Below are 12,913 nucleotides of genomic sequence, written 5' to 3' on the forward strand. Positions count from 1 at the left end.
CTGGTTTATACCAAAGTATATAGTTTTTGGTAGTCTATCCAAAATTTATTAGTTAGTTTATCCTAAATTTTAAGCTATAGCACTGGATTTGCAATTGAAAACCTTGCAGCCAGCAGAGTGAAGCGTAAGAGTAACCTGTAGTTCACCTGCTAACAGAGCCATATCCACATTCAAAATCCATAATACTGAGAAGCTTAATCTTAGACTGGTACTACCAGTTAAATATATGACACAGTACACTATCTAAAAACATCATGATTTGATAATACATGTGTGACATTAATGTGACATTAAAAGTGATATTTAATGTCACATTAAGGTCATAAATATGGAATGTGACATTAAAAGTGACATTTAATGTCACATTAAGGTAAATCTAGGGGAACATGCACGAGAATGACCGTCCGGGCTCTTGTGCGCCCGAACGGGGTTAAGGGGAGCCTAGAGAGTAAGGGAGTCCAGGAATAGTAGGACTTCAGGAAGATTACGGCTGGCAAAGGGATTCAGACAGAGGGCCAGCACTTATCTAGGCGTGGTTGAGAGGAGAAGGGCTCGTGCTTTTCATCGTTTTGAGTTTTCTGACTCTCCGTCATCTATCATTGGTATCAGAGCCTATGTTTCAGATCGTTAATCGTTCGCCTATTATCAGAAATCCGTCAGGCCGTCGGTCTTTGTAACGTTGCGTGAGCACCAGGGGACGGGCCGTGAAGAAAAACGAGGGGAAGTGCCACGTCACATCGCGTGAGTACCTGGTGTAGTGAAAACGCGACGGGACGGGCCGTCTGAACGGGCCGTGAAGGAAAACAAAAGAGAAGCGCAGCGCCACGTCACATTAATGTGACATCCAACGTTACGGGCAGAAAAAGAAAAAGAAAAAACGTGGGTCGCGAAGACCAGATCAGGTGTTGAGCCGCCAGCATCAGACGTGGGTCATAAAAAAAAAAAACGTGATTCTGTCACGATTACTGCTGACGGGTTAATGCGACTGCTCCTGAGACGAATATGACTGCGACTGGTGTGAGAGGGACAGAAGAATGTCAAATACGTCTGAAGTCAGGAAATTAAATTTCCAGCATGATTACTTCACTGTTCTAATCCGGGAAGATACAATCTGTTTCTTACTCTTCGGATTTCTTTCCAAACCAGCAACCACAGCCTGCCATTAAAAATCAGGGAAGTACTTTACTTGTATGCAAATTTCTTATTTTTGCTTTCCAATTCCAGTGTATTAATGGCAGAAAAAGGGAAAGAAATGGTAATGGAAAGTTCTAGTTCCGGGGATCAACCTATGGTAGATCCCCATGAACCAGACATACAAGAAGAACAATGGGAAGAATTTTTTGCCACGCGAGAGCAATTCGACGATCTTACTGCTCGTGTGCAAACTCAGGGGGTTCAAATGGAAATTTTAACTCAAACACTTACTGAAATAAAATCTCAGTTAACTTTATTGTTGGAAAGAGATAAAAATAAAAAAGAAACCTCGGATGTCCCATCTTCATCGAAAGATTTAGATGTGACTATGCGAGATTCTAAGGAACCCCAAACTTACCATAAATTGAGGGATAATCCAGTTCTAAAGGATATGAAACCACCTCAATTTTACGGGGAGGAAAAAGATAGGAATAAAGACACAATCTTTAATTTCCTCCAAAAATGGGAAGATTTACATAAATTGAAAAATACCCCACCACATCTCCAAGCACTGGAGGCTAGTTTAACTTTGGGGCCTAAAGCATATAAGTGGTGGCGAACTTTAAAGGAGGCGAATAAAATACCTGAAACTTGGGCTCAATTTGAATCCGTCTTTTTAAAAGAATTTCTTCCTGAAAATGAAATGAAACGAAATTGGGAAGATTGGGATTATGTCAGACAAAAGGGAAGACCCCTGCTGACATATCTGGAGGAATATCGTGAGATAGTCCTCAAACTTGAAGTAATTGATGAATTCCAAAAAACAAGAGGATTCATTAGGGGACTGGATAAAGCCTGTAAAAAGGAAGTAAAACGGAGTTTACCTAAGACGCTTGAAGAGGCAATTAAATTTGCATTAGTTTATGAAGATAGTACGCGTCCAGGTACACTCACTAGTCTCACTGATACGAAGCCCAAGTCTAAGGAATTGGAAATCTCAAAATTTGTGGGCAAATTTAAAAGAAAAATGCAATTTTTAAAGGGTAGAAAACAACCTTTTGAAAAGAAACCATATATGAGGCCAAAGTTAAGTCCTGATGACTTTGATAAGGCCAAAAAAGAAAAATTGTGTTTTAATTGCCTATCCCCTAACCATGCGGCTTGGAATTGCCCTCAAAAGAAAAAGGGGGAAGATAAAGAAAAAGATAAGGACAAGGGCAAGGGAAAAGAAAAACAAATCCATGTAGTGCAGACCTTAGAATTAAAGGGCCATGAAAAGTATAAATCTTTAGAGGTCTTGCACATGGATGTACAACATAAGTGTTGTATGTCAACTTCTATGTGGCAGCCTACTTTTGGGCCACATGATTTACTTAGAGTACATGGATTGATAGCTGGAAAACGGGTTAGAGTCATGATTGATGACTCTGCCACACATAATTTTATAAATTATGCACTTGTCAAAAAATTGAAACTTCCCCAACAAAATAGTGAGCATTAATATGTTGTTCGTATGATGCAAGGCCAAGACAATAAAATATGGGATACAATGGTATTCAATTTGGAAATCGAGATTCAAGGATATAAAGATAAGCTTGATTTCCAAATAATGAACATGGAAAGAGCTGATATTGCTCTAGGGAGGGAGTGGCTATGGGGATTGGAACCATCCTTAAAACGTAGCTATCACCATAATACACTGGAATTTGAAAGGGATGGTAAGACTTTTGTCATTCAAGGTGAACATGAAGTATCTGATAATCCTTTGCTGTGTTCTACTGAAGTTCAGAAGCTGATAAAGAAGGAAGTTTGTGAGGTATATATGCTATGGTCTCTTCCTGTACAGAATACTTTTACTTTCTGTAATATTAAGCAACAATTTTCTTATGTTTGTGAATTGAATATTAATAATGAATTGAACAGTTTGTTAGATGATTTTAAAGATGTGTTTCCTTCTGATTTACCAAGTGGCCTTCCACCTGATAGGGGTGAAATAAATCGCCCAATTGATATAAATAAGGATACACACCCAATTTCGAAACCACCGTATAGGTTAAGTGAAACACAGCATCAAGAAGTTGAAAGACAAATTAAGGATTTCCTAGATAAAGGATTTATTCAACCTAGTAATTCACCTTGGGCTTCACCAATTTTATTGGTAAAGAAAAAAGATGGTTCTATGCGACTTTGTATTGACTATAGAGCACTTAATAAAATAACGGTGAAGAATAAATTTCCTATGCCCAGAATGGAAGATCTTTTTGATCAATTGCAAGGGGCAAAATTCTTCACAAAGATAGATTTAAGATCAGGCTATCACCAAATAAGAATTAAGACACAAGATGTTTCCAAGACGGCATTTCGTACTAGATACGGGCATTATGATTTTTTGGTGATGCCTTTTGGCCTCACTAATGCACTAGCTATCTTTATGAAGCTGATGAATAGTGTTTTATGGCCCTATCTAGGACATTTTGTAGTAGTCTTCCTGGATGATATCTTGATCTTTAGCATATCAAGAGAAGAACATTTGGAACACTTACAATTAGTATTCCAACTGTTAAGGACACATTCTCTTTATGCGAAGAAAACTAAATGTGAATTCTTTGCACAAGAGGTCAAATATCTAGGGCATCTTATCTCGAAAGAGGGAATCAACATGGATCCAGAAAAAGTACGGGCAATTATTGAATGGCTATCTCCAAGGAACCTGGAAGAGCTGCAGATCTTCCTAGGTTTATCTGGATTTTATCGTAGATTCATTCGAGATTATGCCAAAATAGCTGTTCCAATGACAGACCAACTTAAAGGAAAAGAGAAAAGTTTTAATTGGGGAACAGATCAAAATGAAAGTTTTCAAAAACTTAAGGTAGCTATTGCTATAGCTCCAGTACTATTAATAGTGGATCCCAATAAATCTTTTGTGGTTGAAGCTGATGCCAGTGATAAGGCAATAGGCGCGGTCTTATTACAAGAAGGTCGACCAGTTGCTTTTGAAAGCAAGAAATTAGATCGTGCAAAACAAAACTACTCTGTTTATGAGAGGGAGCTGTATGCAATGATACATGCAATGAAGAAATGGAGGCATTATTTGTATGGTGCCAAACTTTTAATTTTATCGGATCATGAAAGCATTAAGTGGCTTAATGATCAACTGGATTTACACGGGCGTAAAGCCAGATGGGCCGAACTTCTCCAAGAGTTCGACTATGAGATCAGATATAGAAAAGGAAAGTATAATATAGTAGCTGATGCACTCACCAGAATGCCCATCATTAATGAATCGAGTTTTACTCAGTTCACTTCCAACTTGCTTGAATCTTTAAAAGGGAAATGCCAGGTTGATCCGGCATATTCCAACATATGGGAAGCAATAAAAAATGGGGATCCAACTGAAAGTGCTTCTACTGAGGAAGGAATATCTGAGGATGTTCAACAAGGAAATGGAGCATCAAGGGTTGCTCAAACTGGATTCAAGTGGAAGAATTTTACCATTGATAATGGTTATTTACTCTACAAGGGTAGGGTATGTGTCCCGAAAGATATAGAAATAAGGTGCCAGATACTCTTTGAGTGTCGTGATACCCCTAGTGCGGGACATCCAGGAGTTAATAAGACTTATAGTCTTATTAAAAGGCAGTTCTATTGGCCTGGAATGAATAAGGACGTCCTTGACTATGTGGTCAAATGTAATAAATGCCAGGTTAATAAAGTTGAAAAATTAAAAATGGGAGGACTTCTCCATCCATTAGAAATTCCTTCCGGGAAATGGGAGAGTATCTCCATGGACTTTATTGTTGCTTTACCTAGAACACAGAGGGGGCACGACTCTGTGTGGGTGATTGTGGATAGGTTAACCAAAATGGCTAGGTTTATTCCAACTTCAACTGATGTTAAAACATCAGAATTGGCTAGATTGTTCGTAGAGAACATATACCGATTGTATGGCCTTCTGGCAAATATAGTTTTTGATCGGGATAGAAAATTTGATAGCCATTTTTGGCGTGCGGTATTTAAGAAATTGGATACTAAACTTAGCATGAGTACGGCGGATCATCCGCAAACAGATGGGCAAACTGAAAGGGTTAACCAAATTCTTGAAGATATGCTTAGGGCATATGTAAGTAAAAGGCAAACTAATTGGGAAGAGTATTTACCGATAGCAGAGTTTGCATATAACAGTGCCAAGCACTTTTCCACTGGATATGGTCCATTTATGTTAATGTATGGGTTTCAGCCCAGAGCTCCTTTTGCAGTAGGACTGCATAAGGAAAAGGTTCAGGTAGCTAAAGATTTTTTGGAGGATATGAATAGTATGTTAAAATTTGCTCAAGAAAATATTAAAAAAAGCTCAAAATAGAGCTAGAGCATATGCAGATCCTCACCGAAGAGACATCTCCTTTGAAGAAGGAGAATTGGTCTATCTTAAGGTGCCTGAACAAACTAAAACTATGAAAAAGGGATATTGTCCAAATCTTTCACCAAGGTATTGTGGTCCTTTCATAATACTTAAAAGGGTGGGAGAATTGGCTTACAAGCTCCAACTACCTGCTGGTAGTAAAATACATCCAGTTTTTCATGTAAGCAAATTAAGGAAGAAGCTGGGTGATTTGGATAATCTAATCTTAAATGATGATATTGAGGAGTTATTCTATGACCAATCTAATCCACATGAACCAGAAAAAATATTAAATGTTCGTAACAGGCGAACGAGGAATACTATTTATCAAGAATGTTTGGTTAAGTGGAAAGATTGTTCAGAAGAAAGCTCAACATGGGAGCGAGTAAGTACTTTAAAGAAAAGGTTTCCCGATTTACAGCTAGACCTTCCAAGTATCGTTTTCGAGGACGAAACCGATTCTTAAGGGGAAGGAAATGTGACATTAAAAGTGATATTTAATGTCACATTAAGGTCATAAATATGGAATGTGACATTAAAAGTGACATTTAATGTCACATTAAGGTAAATCTAGGGGAACATGCACGAGAATGACCGTCCGGGCTCTTGGGCGCCCGAACGGGGTTAAGGGGAGCCTAGAGAGTAAGGGAGTCCAAGAATAGTAGGACTTCAGGAAGTTGACAGCTGGCAAAGGGATCCAGGCAGAGGGCCAGCACTTATCTAGGCGTGGTTGGGAGGAGAAGGGCTCGTGCTTTTCATCGTTTTGAGTTTTCTGACTCTCCGTCATCTATCAACATGGCTTCCTACATGACAAGCAGTCAGGTAGAATGAAAAATAGGCTTGATGGGATCCAAAGTAGCCTAAATGGGACTGCAGAGAGGCTACAATATGCAACCTACATTCACTATCTTCACCATGCAAGGTATGATTGAGCAACCAAAAGCTAAGAAGATCCTTTCCCTACAGTTTTGTCTCTATAAGTGCTTTAAATGTTCTATGGCCATTGTTTTCCTTTGCTTAGGGTCTGCATACTCTCCTTTGTAGAATATGTTCTGACTTTTTGTCTCCACACATTAGGCTATCTACCACTGTCAACTAGAAAGGGCCTTTTGCTAGTGCAAGGTTTTCGAAATTGCTTTTGTTTGAAAGTTATGACCAGTTGTGTAGTGCTTAACTGAACATAATATCTGATTGCTTGGAGTTGTTTTCCAGATTCTGAGCACTCTGAATTCTTTGTGTACGGTCATTTAAGTGGTCTAGTTTCTTATGTGAAAAGGCTTTTGCTTCTGCAGGTGGTAACTCATGGCAGGCAGGGGCCGCCTTGCTCCTCCCATGCTCCCTGCTCGGGGGCCCATTGCTGGGCCTGGTGGTCTGCGAGCTGGTCCTGGAGCATTTGGTCCTGGAGTACGGCCAATTGGTCCTGGTTTAGATGTCCTGCCTCCATCAGCAGCCCTTGTGGAAGAGAAACTTGCAACACAGCATGCAGAGATCCAGAGGCTTCTGACTGAGAATCAAAGGTTGGCTGCCACTCATGTTGCTCTTAGACAAGAGCTAGCAGCAGCTCAGCAAGAAGTTCAAAGGCTGCAGCAATTGCTGAGTGGAATTCAAGCCGAAAAGGAGCAACAGTTTAGAGCTTTAGCTGAGAAATCTGCAAAGATGGAAGCTGAGCTTCGTGCTCTTGAACCCCTCAAAGTTGACTTGCAAAGGGCACAAGCTGAAGCTCAGAAGCTCTTAGGTAGTCGCCAGGAGCTTGCAGCTCAAGTACAACAGTTAAATCAAGAAATATTGAGGGTTCGCACAGATACTAAACAGGTTCCGACACTGAAAGCTGAAGTTGATGGTCTGCGGCAAGAAATTCAGCGTGCAAGGTGAACATTGTAACGGCCTTTTGGCATTTCTGAAATCTCCAATCCATGGTGATCTGTTTGGTGAAGGATTGGTTGGATGTCATGCTTGCATGTGCTTTCAGCTAACATTTCACTGTTTCTCAAACAGGACTGCTTTTGAGTTTGAAAAGAAAGCAAATACTGAATTGTTGGAGCAGAGGGGTGCGATGGAGAAGAATCTTGTCTCTATGGCTCGAGAGGTGGAGAAGCTGCGAGCAGAGCTCACAAATGCTGAGAAGAAGGCTCGAGGTAGGCTGGCTTTTACATCTTCCGTTACTCTCATCAGTGTTTTAGAGTCTGCAATTTAAGCTGGTGTTTTCTGGTTATGGTTACAGCTGGTGCATTTGGAGCAGCCTATGGGACAGATTCTGCCTATGGTGCTGTTGGGGCATACGGAGATGGATATGGCATAAGCCAGGTGACTACACATACTTGGCTTGAAGGATTGCCATTTGATTTGCTCATATAAATTAATACTATGGGTCTGATCTATTTGTTTTGTTTGGCAGATTGGTGCCGCCACAGATAATGCTGCATTTGGAGCTGGAGCTGTACCATCTTGGGGGGCTTATGATATGCAACGCGGGGGTCTATCACGCCGCTAAATGGTTAGACCAAGGTGTGGACCACTGCTGAAGCCTCGTTTATGTGCTCTTCTGTGTAAGTGCTTTAGCTGAAATTTCTGATACTTCCTTCAAAAAATGATTATGCAGAAAGCTTGTGGCTGAAGATATGCAGGAAGCCATGTGAAAGTTTGCTTCTGCATTGAACTTTAGAGAATGAAGTGAAGCTGGAATTCTATCTTTGCTGAAGGCATAATGAAAAGGATCAGTGTTGAACTTTCTTAACTGTCTATATTATCAGTCTGACAAGTTGATCAGGTGTAGTAGGTACATGCAAAGGGATGCAGTTCTTAGCCTAGTAGGAATAGGTAGGTAGTATCACTACTGCTAGGAATTATATGCTCAAATGCTTGCTACGACATGGCATCTTGTAACTTGTTGCAAAAAACCTTTTTTTGTTAAACTTTCTACTGTACACGAAAGCTCCATCGTTACTATATTTTTGGGTTGTATGTTTAATGCCTGTGTTTCTTTTTGCCCCATATAGAGATGTTCATGTGTAAATAAGCTTTTCAGAGGTGCTTCATTAGTCTGCAGACTAGGGGTGCTTATGACTCATTACTACCAGTGTATTCAGTAGTCTCTAGACTAGGGGTGTGCTGTAGACTAGGGGTGGGTAAGATTCACTACCTTGGTCAGGGCTGTCTCAAGGGCTCCAGGACCATCATTCCTTTGAATGATTATTTCTAGTTTGGATTGAGGGTTACCAATCATCATATAATTTGGAAGGTATTCTACGAGTGTGGAGGCTATAATGCTGAAATTGAACTGTGAAATGGTGTTCAATAATGCACCATTCCATTTCTAGTTTTGTATGGGTAGAATGTAGTTGGATGATGTTCGTCTTACCTCTTGGATTGTGTTGTGGTTGCCTTTGGTAGTAGCAGTTGACTCTTTGTGCTGGTGTTTGATATGGGGAAGTCTTTTGAGGCGAGGCTATATTGGCCTTGATATATGAAGTAAACAAGACCTTGGAAGAACTCAACTGCTATATGGCTGTTCCAATGGGGTATATGGTTTGTTAGGCTCCTCGTGCAGTCTTGTTTTGTGTTATTGATAGCTTCACTTGCTATCCTTCTTTGGCTTCTTTGTGGCTTGTGTAGGGTATCATTTAGTTGATGTACTTTGGGTGCCCTCTGGAGGCTGAAGTGTTTGGGACTTGAATTTGTGAAGAAAAACAGCTCTTGAAGAACACAACCATCTAGACCCAGCTTCTCATTCTGTCTCATGATAAAATATTCGCTGTTGGAAGTTGCCAGTGGTATGCAGCTAAAGGGCTATTTTAAACCCCCTGTTTGTTCTGTTCCTTGCTCTCTAGCAAGGTTCACACTGTTCCTTTGTCTTTAATAATGGGCAGTAAAGACAGTGGTTAGGGGTTGTTGGAGTGAGTTTTTTCTACTAATGATTGATTTAATCTAAGCGCTGGTTCAAGCATATGTAGCCTTCAAGGGTTCTTGAGGTGATCTTCTTCTCCTAATATCCAAGTTCTGGCTCAAGCATGCGTCTGGGTATGGAGTAACATGATGCTTTGTTTTGGGGGCTATGACGAATGGCTACTTATTAGCAAGGGCTGAGTAGCCATTGGGTTACTCTTGAGTATTGCTGAGTGGCCATTGGGTTTTCTCACATTCGAGGGTTCTCCTTCAAATGATTATACTGAGGAGAGAGTAGGCAAGATGCAATTTTAATCTAGTTTTCTCTCCTTATTATGAGACAGAAGAAAGACTTGACAATTTCCTTACCATTTCCGGGTGTGTTGTATATAATCACTATAGGGAGAGGGAGAGTATGGACAGGTCTGACAGAGAGTCCCAGAAAGGTAACAAAGACAGGATGCCAGAGTCAATAATAGTGTTTGTATGAAAAATTTTGCTCTTATCTTCCCTCTCGATTACAGGGTAAGCAGCTAAACTGCAGAGGCTGGGAGATACTATCCCCCATCTTATAGCTACTGAATAGTTGCAGAAATCTCACTCCTGGAGCTGCTTCAAAAACATTCTTAAACCTGATGTCCTTGCTTGCAAGGCAAGCTCTAGGGTATCGAAAAGTGTTTCAAAGAGCTCTACTTCAACCTGTTTGCCTGCTGATAGCATGTTGATGATGAGGAATAACTACCGATTGTAATGAGATGTCCCAGGTCTGACAGAGTCCCAGAAAGGTAACAAAGACAGGATGCCAGAGTCAATAATAGTGTTTGTATGAAAAATTTTGCTCTCATCTTCCCTCTCGATTACAGGGTAAGCAGCTAAACTGCAGAGGCTGGGAGATACTACCCCCCATCTTATAGCTACTGAATAGTTGCAGAAATCTCACTCCTGGAGCTGCTTCAAAAACATTCTTAAACCTGATGTCCTTGCTTGCAAGGCAAGCTCTAGGGTATCGAAAAGTGTTTCAAAGAGCTCTACTTCAACCTGTTTGCCTGCTGATAGCATGTTGATGATGAGGAATAACTACCGATTGTAATGAGATGTCCCAGAAAAGTGAATAAGACGTCTTCCTTTATTATTATCATTGAAGCTTCAGCTGCCTGCCCTAATTTTTTGGTGATGTGATTAGCCTTTTTTGCAAGTTGCTGAATCACTATTGTGGGACATGCCAGAAAGAGTCAATGAATTTACTAAATTAGGCTTGTGCTGGCTAGCAGGCTTTAGATCCCACTCGATTGATAGCCATGTATTGGGATGAGTCGCTTCATGATGTTAGATCTCTAGGTTTTTGTCGAATGTTTACTTTTATTGAACAGCAACTTTCAGAATTGATTCACTTTGAGCTTGAGCTACATTTCCTATTAAGTGAGCTTATTTCCACTTTTGGGCAATGTGGCAATAGTTGATTCTCATCAAGAAATTTCAGAATGCGGGCACAAGTCTATTCTCATAGGCGCTTCTGGAATGTGAGACATTCATTTGTGAAATGCTTTAGTTTGTTAATTGCTAGTGCTATGATATTTAGAAGCACTAATTGAGCCTTGTGTGGCAGGCAACTTAAGCTTAATGTGTCTAAAAGAATCTCAAAAGCACCTTCATGGCCTTAAGTGAACTTAAGTTTCATCTCAGATGGGATTGAAATTTAATATGCTGCAATTATCTGATGTTCATAACGGGTTGAATTCATTAGGTGTCTCTATTTCTTGTGAAGAAGCTGTACACAGTTCAAGTTTCTGTCTTAGGGATAGCATCCATCACAGTGGTTTCACTAGAGCCAATAGACCTGGTAGGTTGATGATCAAGTCTTTATGCCCTTTGTGGATGATGCTAAGTGGTGCTAATCTTTGCTCCAGTTCAGCCAGTGTAAATCTTAAAAGAATTTAATGGCTGACTAACACACACAAATGCGATGAGGTGCTGTCCATTTTGCATTAGCTGCCATCAGTATGCTTAAAACTAGCACTTGGGCAGAGCTTGGCCCTGTTAGTACAATTTTGTAGGAACTGAAGCCCATGTTGCAGAACTTTTGATTTAAGACTCTTAACATTAGCTGCTCTATAAATGTGATTGTTTGATGTCTAGAGTGGAGGTGAAAGTTACATTTTGAAGATACCAGATTCTTGTTCAGCCAAATGCGGTCTATTTTAGCTATATATTCTTAAATATTCATATAAATAAACTACTCCCACTTGGTTCACGACTCATCTAATTTGTATTCCTGTGATTGAATGGATGCTTGCCCTTACACTTCTTCTCCCGGCAGTTCTTGTTGACCACAAAAAACAACTATGTGTACATATAAGAATGAACATTGTGTTATACAGATGCTGAATCCTGTGATTGAAAGGATACCTGTCCTTACACTTATGTTTTCCTAGCATTTCTTGTTGACCATAAAAGATACATATGTGAATGTATAAGAATGTAGGTGCACGATACAGATGTTGAAGGCACCCTACCCTGCATTGAGGCCGCTTTTAGCTCTGTATTTTGGGGGTTGCCTGTGGAAAACTTTCAGTATCAAAGGTCCATTTGTATGTCCATGTCTCTGGCAACGCAAAGGATGCAAATGTTCATTGTGGACGCTGCTGCTGATGCTTACTTAGAATGGATAGCTGGCTTGCTCATGCTTATACCTAATTCGCCAAGAACACGTGATTTATGGCAATTTCTAATTCCTGAATTGTTTTGAGATCTAGTTAATCTGCTCTAAATTTCTGTGGTCTGCACCAGCATCTATGACACATCTTCTAGTACTACCAAGGTGTTGTGTTTTAGCACACATTTGGACGCATTAAAGCCAATCTGTCAGTTAGATGGAAAACTGGTAACACGTACAAGTACTGAAAGCCCTGGGGTTGACAGGCTTAGCTCAGAATGGCAACAGGTTGTTGGCTATTTCCCTCTTCGGTTCCTTCAAATATGGCCTTTCCTTGTGAGAGTTTTCTGGTGAATTTATTGGAGTAACAAACATCTGGTACAAAATCCCAATTGTCTCATGCTACCAGAAAATATAGTCAATGCGCTTTCAAAACATTATCTAAATGCTATTAAGCATACTTTCTCAATAATGTCATCAATGACTGCACCTTCCATTAATTACACTATAATACTAATGAGATTGCTATTGTTTCCATTGAGCACTTGGGCTGCTAATTTCTTGTAGTAGTTTCCCTATAGTTCCGAAGTCCTTATCACTGGATGTTTGACAAATGTGGGGTACATCGTATTTTCTGGCTTCAAAGTCGTGCTATTGCTACTTAAAAGAGTGAGACATGGGGAGTGTTGCACATTCTCATGCTACTGAGTTTCTTGAAAAGAATTTCAGCTGTCTCAATATCACTTGCATTTTGTAGTTGTAAGTGTTTCATACTCACATGGGTATCCTGATGGATTCATTTGGAGATTGCTTTGTTGTTGGTGGCTGGGCCTGTAGGAGTGGTT

General features: G+C 40.1%; 1 protein-coding gene across 4 annotated transcripts in view; it reads left to right on the forward strand.

Annotated features, from left to right (window-relative positions):
* Window positions 1–12,613, forward strand: part of LOC148022757 (protein FLX-like 3) — a 35,996-nt gene extending 23,383 nt beyond the window's left edge. For 3 of the 4 annotated variants that reach the window (XM_087695673.1, XM_087695672.1, XM_087695671.1), the window contains 5 exons: window positions 6,826–7,401; window positions 7,529–7,668; window positions 7,755–7,837; window positions 7,929–8,038; window positions 8,133–8,481. In XM_087695673.1, the coding sequence (XP_087551799.1) occupies window positions 6,836–7,401; window positions 7,529–7,668; window positions 7,755–7,837; window positions 7,929–8,024 (885 nt within the window). In that variant the 5' untranslated portion in view covers window positions 6,826–6,835 and the 3' untranslated portion in view covers window positions 8,025–8,038; window positions 8,133–8,481. Of the gene's footprint in view, window positions 1–6,825; window positions 7,402–7,528; window positions 7,669–7,754; window positions 7,838–7,928; window positions 8,080–8,132; window positions 8,482–12,202 lie in introns of those variants that run through there. The other variant, XR_015693536.1, reaches the window with a different exon arrangement.
* Window positions 12,614–12,913: the final 300 nt, after the last annotated feature.

This window comes from Lygodium microphyllum, chromosome 16, assembly GCF_053477565.2.
Source record: "Lygodium microphyllum isolate KBCC chromosome 16, Lygodium_microphyllum_v1.1.10, whole genome shotgun sequence".
NCBI lineage: Eukaryota > Viridiplantae > Streptophyta > Polypodiopsida > Schizaeales > Lygodiaceae > Lygodium > Lygodium microphyllum.